General features: G+C 39.5%; 1 protein-coding gene across 1 annotated transcript in view; it reads right to left on the reverse strand.

The window, feature by feature from the left end:
- Nucleotides 1-6,078: 6,078 nt before the first annotated feature.
- The window catches only part of odad2 (outer dynein arm docking complex subunit 2), a 434,182-nt gene continuing 427,954 nt past the window's right edge, over nucleotides 6,079-12,306 (reverse strand). The window contains exon 20 of the mRNA XM_038798210.1: nucleotides 6,079-6,884. Within this exon, the coding sequence (XP_038654138.1) occupies nucleotides 6,771-6,884 (114 nt within the window). The 3' untranslated portion in view covers nucleotides 6,079-6,770. The remainder of the gene's footprint in view (nucleotides 6,885-12,306) is intronic.

Consider the following 12,306-nt stretch of genomic DNA (forward strand, 5'->3'; position numbering starts at 1 on the left):
TAAAGATGCATTTACATTTTCAATGCAATGCAATGAATCGGAATAATTACTCTGACAAGTGTCACAAGGCTCAAATAATTTCTGCATAGCCAATTATAAAACCTTGACAATTCATGAAGGAAAATAAAAAGAAAACCCGAATAAAAGCGAAGAGTTCACAAGGCAAGAGAGAGTGCTTTAGTTTCCAATTTGGTGGTGTTTTGACTGCTTTCGTCCGGTGAGCATTAAAACGAAAGATTAATCAGAGGAACATGCTTGGCTCCATGTGTTGCTCTTTAGTATTATCCTTGGATCTGAAATGGATAAGAATGCTTCGGTAGGCTGGAATTCCATGAATGGATCGGATTCGTGCTACTTGGAGCTGACACTGTTCTTCAAGGATCTGGTCATGCGTGACTTTCCACAGATATGCTGTCTCCAGGTATCGAGCTGTCCCAGCCCGAGTCGCTAGTAACGGTGATTGGTGAGATTGTGCGGTGAATACAGTTATAATAATAATCTTTATTGTCACAAGTAGGTTTACATTAACACTGCAATGAAGTGACTGTGGAAAGCCCCTAGTCGCCACATTCAGGCGCCTGTTCGGGTACACAAAGGGAGAATTCAGAATGTCCAAATTACCTAACAGCACCTCTTTCGGGACTTCTGAGTGGAAGCCCGACCACCCGGAGGAAACCCATGCAGATACAGGAAGACCCAAGCCGGGGGTCGAACCTGGGGCCCTGGTGTGTGAAGCCATAGTGCTAACCATTATGCACCATGTTTCCCCAATGTGAACTAATTGCCAAGATTCAGCATTGTTTTATTTCAATGTTACAATTGGAATATCACAGGTTTGAATGACGCTGAATTCCAATGTTTTAATCATTGAGTTGCATTTCACATTGAGAGTACAATTCCTTGGTTTCCATATATGCAGGGAAGCTATAATAGATACCAAGAAAGGAACAGACAGATTGGGAAACCGGACAGTGGCTCGCTCCCCAATTTCCATGGTTGGTTAATATGCTCTGTGAACTGAGAAACATTAGGGCAATACCGATTTATTTATCCCCACACAAATTTCAGTTAAAAAGAAAACATTTTATTGTCCCCCTTTCCACATGTAACTTGCTGATTGTGAAGGGATAAATACCGAATTTGTTTAGTTCCGAAATGCTGTTGGGAGAAATAGATGGCACTGAGGTGACGTGTCCTCTAATTCTGCCTTTATCCATGCAGATAATTCATTGCCTTCCTCGAAAACCAACTGAGATTAGGCACCTCCCCTGTTGGGAAGTGTAGGTGTAACTCACTGTCTGAATGAGTTCTGCTACGAACATCAAATTGGATTACTGGCTTTATAAACACTCTATAAACATCCTATAGCTGTTTAATGGTGGTAAATAGAAATAATTAATGTATATATTATATAGTCTCTTTTAATCTCAGCAGAATATCCCAGAGTGTTTCACTGTCAATTACTAATAAGTTTAACCTGTTGTTAAATTGGCAAATACAGAAGCAAAGCCATGTACTGCAAGCATGTACAGTGAGCTGTGTACAACAAGCCATGTACAACAAGCCATGTACTACAAGTTTGGACAAACGATAATGAGAGAAACGTGCAGTTAATTTGTTTTGGTAGAGGGATAAATGATAGACAAGAAATGAAGAGAACTCCCGTGATGCCATCATACTTTACACCTCAAAAGGCTGATGGAGTTTTTGATTAATCTGCATTGCACCGCCTTTATTGCAGCTTAAATTTTCAGAATACTACCCAGACTTCAGGGGTTAAATTATGACCAGGAATTAGACAAAGTTAGGGTTGCATTCCCTAAAATTTAGAAGGTTAAAAGGACTGCAGTTTTCAAGATATTAAGGCAAGGAGGTTCGATGGAGACAAACCATTTCCATTGGCTGTGGTGTCTAGGACTAGGGGGCATGAGTCTAAAATTAGAGCTAGACTTTTTCCGGAGTGAAATTGGGCAACACCTCTACACACAAAGGATGCTCAAAACTCCACAAGTGTCAACTGAAATTTTAAATCTGACATGGATAAATTATGTGCAGTTAGGTCACAAACCAGCCATATTCACCTCAAGCATGTCCAATGGACTATATGGCCTACTTCTGTTCCTATGTTAACATCTCAACTGAAAGAAGGCACCTCCAGCAATGATGACATCCTTCAGTCCTGTATTGTACATCAGCCTAGATGATGTGGGACTCAAACCCACAATTTTCTGACTTCTAGTCAAGGGTGCTACCACTGAGCCAAGCTGTTACTTCAATCTTATTTTCACTCACCTAAAGTGATTTCAAAGGTGTAATGGAGAACTTCAACTAAGAATTACAATACAGAATGAGGAGAGAAATCTGATCCAAATGACATTCGATTAAAATTGTCGGACAAACAATTTGCTCCTAATTTGATACTAGTTTATGAATTTTATTTTATGAAATCCAGACTATTGGAATGAAGAATATATTTTGTAGCTGGAGTATACTTTCCTTTCTGCAGAATTTGATCTATTTAGAACCTGGCTGTAAAATTTTAAATGGGTTGTACTGTAATGCGTTCTTAAAGACCTCACTAACAAGACAGTAATCAAGATCGTCTGTCTCAAACTTTCTTAGGCATATTATGTGCATATGCATGGCAAATATCCAAAAATATTTTGTGTATGACATGCATATGCAGGACTACGCCGAAGAATTTACAGGAGAAATTCTCAAGCCAGTCTCTGAAGACTGACAACATTCACTTCTATGTCTTTGCCAATAAGGTGTGTGAAATAGATATAGCGGCTTTCATTGTGTGGCATTAAGACGCAATGCACTGTCAGGCAGAGGAAACTTATTTCACAAAATTATCACAAGTTATAAATCAAATATTCCTTGTACAACTGTCAAAGCATACTAATTAAGCATGTATGTTTTAGTTAAATGAAAAATAAACAGTCTTTATATTTACAAAGGTATTCTTATATAATCCAAAAAATATTTTCCTCTGTCACGATAGCACAGTGGTTAGCATAGTTGCTTCATAGCTCCAGGGTCCCAGGTTCGATTCCCGGCTCAGGTCACTGACTGTGCGGAGTCTGCCTATTCTCCTCGTGTCTGCGTGGGTTTCCTCCGGGTGCTCCGGTTTCCTTCCACAGTCCAAAGACATGCAGCTTAGGTGGATTGGCCTTGCTAAATTGCCCTTAGGTTAGGTGGGGTTCCTGGGTTACAGGAATAGGGTGGAAGTGTGGGCTTAAGTAGGGTGCTCTTTCCAAGAGCCAGTGCAGACTTGATGGGCCGAATGGCCTTCTTCAGCACTGTATACATCCTATACTGGGCCTTTGTCATCCAGTGATACAACAGGAACATATTTCAATGAAAATGTGAAATGTTGCATGGCATAATTTCTTAATGGATGAAATTAGTCACTTTCATGAAGAAGTTAAAATGCTGTTTTTGTTGTCATTAGTCATTAACACTAAATGTTCAAAATTTCAAGCTGACATCTTTTCCACAGGTTTTTTTCCCCAAAAATTATGCTTCAATGGAGAGTTCTCCTCTGTCTGGCTTTCAAACAGACCTGGTGTTTCTAAACCAGAACCTTCTTTGCCAATGGTCTCCCAATGCACAAGCTAATAAATCAAACACATAGATATACAATACTTCCTTTCTGTGTACGATGAAAGAATGGAATTTAATACTGCATTTTCAGGAAATGAATTGTTTCACTTTGCATTACTTCAAAGACATCAGGAGCAATACTAAACTGTAACCTGGTTTGACAGACCTTCGAAGGTAGACAGAAAAAGCGAGTTTCATTGTGGAAGAAAAAGCAGAGGGGATAATGAGAAGAAAATATAGAGAACAAAGAATCAAGTGAATTTTCTAACTTTTTAAAAAAGATTGTGGATTTTTTCTTGAACACAATCAAGTGGGAACAGATCTATAACTTGACTGATGATTAAGCGTGTCAATTTATTTTTATTTTCATTGGAGTAAAGAAAGTTTAAAGGGAATCTGATCCACATTTTTAAATGTTGGGAAAAAGGGATAATGTACATGTAAAATGGTTAATTAACTTACATTGTGTGTGTAAAACAAGAGGGTTAGATGAGTAAAATAAATGAATAAACTCAGGTAAAACCTTTGATTTGCAAGATCATCACGCCTGTGCCCCGCAGATAGTCAGCAGTATGTGGAATAGGTTACTGGAACTCAGAATGAAGGTGAAAGGATAAATAGAAATGCTCAAATATTCTTTGAAGCATATCCCTGGGGATCACAAAGTACACTGGTTAAGGAATAGTTATTATTGATATATTAATTGTCATATTTTCAGTACATCTTCTACCACAATTAATGAAATATTGTTGAAGTACAGACACTGTTGTTACATTGATAAATGAAGCAGTCTTATTTAGGCACAGTTATATCTCTCAACAATAAATGGAACAAATAACAAGGGTTTTTAAGGAAGAAATGTTTCCCCAAACATTAGGACCATTACCTACTTTTCTTCAAAAATGATGAATTAACTTTTGCTCCATCTTAAGATGCTTACTTGGCTGACAGCTGATGTATCTATGTCCTTTTATCCAGTTGCTTGATATTGTTTCTCCACAACCACAGGAATATGCGTTTACCAAGCTTTTCAAACACCCATTCATCAATTCTTATTGAAAATGAAAACATATAAATCCATATTTGGAATTGTGTACATGATGTTTATAAATATAAATCACAAAGACTTCTACTTTATAATTAGAACAGATATATGATGACATTATTATACACAGAAGTTCAGAAAGGAGAAAAATATTACTTATAAGTAGACTTACCAGAATTAGGAATACCTATTGTGAGTGCATCAGAAAGAAGTTGAGCTTTGATAATTTCTTTATGAAGTTCACTTGCACTAAAATTTCTGTATATGTGTTGTGGTTACCATGATGATTCGGCATTGACTTATAACAGAGTTTCAAACCTGACTTTAAAGATTTAATAAAAATTAGAAGCACCCATTTGTCTGCATCAAAATTGTATGTTTTTGCAAAGCTTGCCAAGAGAACCATATTCTTCTGTCAGATATGGCATTTTGTGTTAATAAATCAAGGTAGTCGGTAAGTAACAAACCACAGCAATCAATTTTAAATTTCCACTGCAACTGTCTAGAAAAGGAAAGTGTGCAGTGACTAAATATAAAGGGCTCCTTTTACATTTGTTTACAACTGTTTCAGTTACCACAGACAGAAACATATTTTGTTCTGCAATACAAACATATAATCATAGGTAATGGAAATCCAAAGTGTAATTTGCACTTTACAGTAACCAAGCTATTTATTAGATTAGCCATTTCAAATTCTGTTCTATTAATTGAGAAGTATTTAATACAATTGTTTGAAGTTGAAATGAATACGCTCATTTTATATGTACTCTGCCCAATAAGTTCATTTTAGTTTAATTAGCACCAGACAACTCAATAAAACTCCTGCAGTCTGGTGGTCTGGTAGCTTGGCAATAGAGCATTGGTCTTCTATCCACAGGGTACATGTCTGAGCCCTATCCTCAGCTCTCTCTTAAAAGTAACTGATTTCAATGGTTGAATTAAACCGATTCCTGGCTCATTTACTGGAAGAAACACTTTATAGGTACAGAGTGGTCCTTCATTGGGAACGAGAGGAAGAAAAACTCACAGATGTAAACATGCTTTTCTCTATTGGCTGGCCATTGAGCAATATCTATGACGGTTAAGAAATGCAAGGCATAGTCTGTCACTTTTTTGACTGAAGAAGCAAGTATGGTACCAGGAGGTAACGAAGAACATTGGGAAGAGATAAAATTGGAAATAATTTACAGTTTACGTTCTTTATTTTTGAACAAAACACAATTCATGATCTCTGTACTAAAGCCAACTCAGTAACACCTTCTCCAGAACCCTAATATCTTTGAAACAATTCAAATGTATTCACAATAAAGTATATAACCAGCTTTCATATCAAATTTTGTTGCTCTGTTAAATGTTATCACAGTTCCATTGCACTGGAATAATTTTACAAATTGCATTTTCCAGCGGCTGGCATCTGATGGCTTTCTACATGTATATACTGCAGACGTAATTAATAAGTATTTAATTATTATGCTAAGATGGCAAAGACACATGTGAAATTTTGTTTTAAAATCTTGCCTGCTTTAAGCTGATGCACTGACTACTCCTGAACAGTGCAGTGAATCCTGCAGCTGTTTGGAGTTCTCAGTTACAGTAACATAATGCCAGATGTGAAATCTTCGCTTCTGTATTCAGACTTCGCCTGTGAATTACAATTTATGAAACAGAAAAACGCCTTACAGTAACATGATTATATAGGTTTTGTATGAAAAGAACTGCACAAGATGGCTTTAAATTACTATACCACCACACCACACACAATGCAGAAAAAAATACATCTTTATTTTGCAAAAAAAATCAAAGCTACTGGTGTAAATAGATTTTCATTCTTTTAGAAAGGTCTTTAAAAAGGAACGACTAGCACTGTTTGAATTCCAAATAATTCTCTAAATATTTAAAAATGTGTTTTTAACATGCTAGCACTATTCCAGAATTAACTTATCTCTATACGATTTTTAGAAACCAGAGCAGCTTTTCTATTAAGCAGCTGGCTTATTTTAGTTCCTACAGAAGGTCTTTCATGTTCATCCAGAAGCAGTACTCAGTAAATCTTTCTTTTATTGTACCTGTACAGGTAATCACTCCTGAGAATGGAAATATAGAATATGCATTGTTTTCATTTGTAGCGGTCCTTCTCATTAGCCAGGGCAAGCCTTCGAATGTTTGAGATGCAACCGGCGGCTGCTTCCTGTAGACCTTCATCTGTTGAATCCATCAAATTCAAAAGCAGCTGTGAATGGTAAAAATTCAGGTAAGAAATGGAGATCGGTAACATATAGTTAGAAAGGAAGGAAAGAAGGATGGAAAGAAAAACTAAAACAAAAAAGAAATAGGATAGTACTAGATGGGGAAAAGAGATCATTTACATTTATATTTGCAACACTAAATCACCATCACAGCTGCTCTAATGAAAAACAGAACCTTACTAGTTACTTAACCCTACAGTGCAAAATAATAGTCTCTTTTAAACAAAAATAGGAATTTCAACTGAATTGTTTGACTTTGCTACCTTTACATGCATCAAAAACAAAATCATTTGTGGAAACATTTTGACAAGCTTCACATAGTAAGTCTTGTTGTCCACATTCAGTAAGTGGTATTTTAAGATGAGGAAGAGCTTGCAAGTTATTCTAATGTAAAGAAACTTAGCTTATTTTCTTACAGAAAAATTCATAACAATATCGACCTGGTCATTATTTGGTAAGCCAGCTATCATATGGCTAAAAGTATGAGCTAAAGAATGGGGCAGAACTCGATTGCCTATTTAGTCAGCAAGGCTCTGTATCAATAATGCAATACTTCAGAAGTTTCAAATCAGAGTTTTGAATTTTTATTGAAATGATGGTGGCACTATCTCTTGTGTAAGAGGATTTCAGAAAAATGTTTAAGCTAAAATATGCATTGATTTGGAGTATACTGGGTCACTAAAAAATGAAATGAATAACCTCCAGTGCTTCCTTGACTGCCTGGTGATCTTGTTTTAAAAGGCCTTTCTTCCAAGTATTCTAAATGTTAGATTATTGTTTAAAACTTTGCTTGTATTTTTCTCTATAGTTTCAGAATTATTTATTTATTTTAGATTTCCAATATTGGTAGTCTTTTCCTTTCATAAGAAAAACAGAACAAATTTATAACTGACAATATTGAGATCCCAACAGGGTTAGATCACAGTTCACAGTTCCTTTAGTAAAATTGAAAAATAGGTAAATGGAAGATTTAAAGCAGCTCATGAAAGGCAAAAATAGTACATAATGTAAGTATGTAAAGGATAACGCTGCACTTGATTTATAAAGGTTGATGGGAGTTCTGTAAAATACTTTCAACATTCCTGCAGAGAAACAGCAGACAGTGTGATGTTTCTATTTTGCTTTTTAATCCCGTACCAGCCTCCCTGAACAGGCACCGGAACGTGGCGACTAGGGGCTTTTCACAGTAACTTCATTTGAAGCCTACTTGTGACAATAAGCGATTTTCATTTCATTTTTTAATTTCAGAAGACGAATGATAAATATTCTGATGTTATTTTAATATATCTTAGAATATTAGACATAGAATCTCGAGCTCCAATTTCTTTTATCCATCAATAATTTAAAAATGATCACAGTCTGGATCATCAATCTCTTCTTATTGCTGGGAGAAGGAGAAATTTGTATTTTTGATTCTGTTATAGTGCTTCTTGGATAATTTAAATAGTCTCTGGGCCAATGACAGCCTCCTGATTAATGCTTCATAACTAAACATGTTAAACAAAGATTAAGTACAGCAACAAATGATATTGGATAAATGTAGGAAGGTCATTTACAAAAAAACACTTCTATGCCTATTGGAAAATATAGAAAATCATACTGTAAAAAAGGGCTACAATTCGAAGATAATAAACATGGCAAATCAAATAACTATTAAAGTAAAATAGAAACAATCAGATGCAGTTACTGTTTGTTTGCATAACCATTTATACTACTTGCAGTGCATAAACACTATCAGTCAACAATGCCAGGGCTTCGTGGGTTATGTGAGTTCTAAAACTTAACTGTTTGTTTAACATTAGGCAATGGAATTTTGTGTGGCAGCAAAAACAATAAACCATACCCAAAATTACACCCATCCATGTGCCCATTATACTTTGGCATAACAAATTATATCTTTAAGGCCAACAGTTTGCAGTGAATCCTGCAAATGTGACCATCCAAGATATGCTTCACACAGCAAGAATAATTAGCATGGGTTCCAATGAATATTTTGAGGATTATATGCTTATAAATTTGAACTTTACATAAGATTTCTTCAATGAGAATGATCACATGGTCAGATTTAATGTACTTGTCAACTAGGTTCTGGCCATGTATGTTGAAATTTCCTGCCAATCTTATTGGCTTATGCTGGAACATAAAAATCAGCATAAACAATGTGAGCAGGAGGAAAATGTACTCATACTATTTATTCCTTCTTTAAATATGAAGTTAAATTTTCAAGTCATCTAACCATCATTCAAACACATTAGGTACAGCATGTTTGAAGATATGGGCGGGATTCACCAATAATGGGGCTATGTCCCCAAGCCTGCGGGAAAACAGACGCGAATCACTCCGGATTTTTTTCTAGAAAGTCCGGAGTGATTCTCTGTTTTTAAGGGGCTAGCAGGACCCCAGAGGGCTCCACGCAGCTCTGGCTGCCGATACGGGGCCCTGCACTTTAGGCCCCGGGTCCGCAGATGCACGAGGCGGCCGCCTGCGGCACCGACCCCGCGTGGCATGGCGGACCCACACAGCGGGCCAGCACCGAAGAGGTAGGACCCCCTCAGATCGCGTGCACCCGCCGATCGGTGGCCCCCGATCGCGGGCCTGGCCGTCGTGGAAGCCCCGCCCAGTGACGGATCCCTCCGTCTTCCCACCAGGACGGCCACGGCAGACGCAACTCTGAGCTCCTGCCGGGTGGAACCATACGTGAACCGCACCGGCGGGAACTCGGTTGGTCATCCGCGGAGAATCGCCGCGGGGGCCTCTTTCAACAGCCCCCAACAGGTGCCATGCCGACTGCGCACGCACGACTGGTGGCAATTCTCCTGTCCATTCTCCACCCCTGCGCCGAGCGTGATTGCGGCCCGGAGGCTTGGAGAATCCCGGCCAAAATAGATTAAGGACTTCAAATCACAGTAGAAGACTGGAAACTGTTTTTGTTCCCAATGTACCTAAAACTATGGGATTTTACACCTGTCTTGAACCAATGCAATTTCAATAAATTCACATGTATGCCTCTTTAAGGCAAGGTTGGGCGCATCATAATTATCTGAATTATTGTTTATTATTTAAATGATAAAATATTAAAACATGCTGCTGTGCAGAGGGACCTGGGTGTCCTAGTGCATGAGTCGAAACGTTGGTTCACCAGGTGCAACAGGTGATTAAGAAGGCAAATGGAGTTTTGTCCTTCATTGCCAGAGGGATGGAGTTTAAGACTAGGGATGTTATGCTGCAACTGTATAAGGTATTAGCGAGGCCACACCTGGAGTATTGTGTTCACTTGTGGTCTCCTTACCTGAGAGAGGACGTACTGGCGCTGGAGGGTGTGCAGGGGGGATTCACTAGGTTAATCCCAGAGTTGAGGGGGTTGGATTATGAGGAGAGGTTGAGTAGACTGGGACTGTACTCGTTGGAATTTTGAAGGATGTGGGAGGATCTTATAGAAACATATAAAATTATGAAGGGAATAGATAGGATAGATGCGGGCAGGTTGTTTCCAGTGGCGGGTGAAAGCAGAACTAGGCATAGCCCCAAAATAAACGGAAGTAGATTTAGTACTGAGTTTAGGAGGAATTTCTTCACCCAAAGGGTTTTGCATCTTTGGAATTCCCTGTTCAGCGAAGCAATTGAGGCTCCTTCATTAAATGTTTTCGAGATAAAGATAGATAGTTTTTTGAAGAATAAAGGGATTAAGGATTATGGTGTTCGGCAGGAAAGCGGAGCTGAGCCCACAAAAGATCAGCCATGATCTCATTGAATGGCGGAGCAGGCTCGTAGGGCCAGATATCCTACTCCTAGTTCTTATGTCCACTATTTATGCGTGAGCAGTTAGTGAGTGTTGACAAGCATTTCAGCGCCAAAGGGTCATTGCAGACTAAGATAATGGGTTAACTCTATCTGTTTAATATGCTAATCATATACCCTGTACATCACCACAATAAGTAATGCAACATGACATGATTTGGTCTCTTGTGCAGTCATGTGGGAGGTATAACCAGAGCAGGAGGATGTGTTTCAATTAAGCTGGTGTTTTATATACTTTTGCAGACTCATTGGGCTGGATTCTCCGATTATGAGGCTATGTCCCCACCCTGACGTGGCAGCCAGAACAATGGTGCAAAACAGCCACCAATCCTCTGTTTCACTTGTGGCTAGCATGCTGGCAGTGTAGAGCACCCGGCTCTAGCTGCCGATACGGCCTGGAGAATTGCCGGGCCTGCGTCTGCACATGCTACATGGCGGAGGCCGTCTGCGGACTCAGCCACAAATTAGTGCCTCCCCTTTGGCCGGATAGCACGCCGCGGACCACATTCCCACAGTGGCCCCAGCCACTGATTAAGCCCCCCCCCACCCGCGGATCGGCCCTCCCCCAACTGTGGCGGCGGTGGACTGAGTTTGCAGCTGCCACGCCGAGTTCCTGATGAATGAGACCACATGCGACCGACACCGTCGGGAACTCGGCCAACTCAGTCTTCTCAGTTCCAGGACATTACTGCAGGAGTTCTTCAGGGAGGGGCCTGGGCCCAACCATCTTCAGCTGCTTCATCAATGACCTTCCTTCCATCATTAGGTCAGAAGTGGAGATGATCGCTGACAATTGCACAGCATAATGTTTAGCACCATTCGTGACACCTCAGATATGTAAACTGTCCATGTTCAAATGCAGAAAAACCTGGACAATATGCTGACAAGTGGCAAGTAACATTTGTGCCACACAAATGACAGGCAATGACCATTTCCAACAAGAGAGAGTCTAACCCTTACCTCTTGACATTCAACAGCATTACCATTGTTGAATTCCCCCACTATCAACATCCTGGGGATTACCATTGACCAGAAACTGAACTGGACAAGCCTTTTAAATACTGTGGCTACAAGAGCAAGTCAGAGGCTAGGAATCCTGTGGTGAGTAACTTACTTCCTGACTTCCCAAGTTTTCGCCCAATCTACAAGGCACAAGTCAGGGATATGTTGGAATACTCTCCACTTGCTAGGATGAGTGCAAATCCAACAATACTCAAGAAGCTTGACACCATCCAGAGTGAAGCAGCCTGCTTCATTGGCACTTCATCCACAGACATTCATTCCCTCTGCCATTGACACACAATAGCAGCAGTGTGTACCATGTACATGATGAACTGCAGAAACGCACCAAGGCTCCTTCAACAGCACCTTCCAAACCCACGCCCACTATCATCTGGAAGGAAAAGGGCAGCAGATACATGGGAACACCATCACCTGGGAGTTCCCCTTCAAACCACTCGTCATCCTGACTTAGAAATATGTCACCGTTCATTCACTGTCGGGTCAAATTCCTGGAACTCCCTCCCTAACAGCACTGTGGGTGTACCTACACCACATGGACCGCAACAGTTCAAGAAAGCAGCTCACCATTCTTAAGCGCAATTAGGG

This window comes from Scyliorhinus canicula, chromosome 5 (assembly GCF_902713615.1).
Source record: "Scyliorhinus canicula chromosome 5, sScyCan1.1, whole genome shotgun sequence".
In the NCBI taxonomy this organism is placed as follows: Eukaryota; Metazoa; Chordata; class Chondrichthyes; order Carcharhiniformes; family Scyliorhinidae; genus Scyliorhinus; species Scyliorhinus canicula.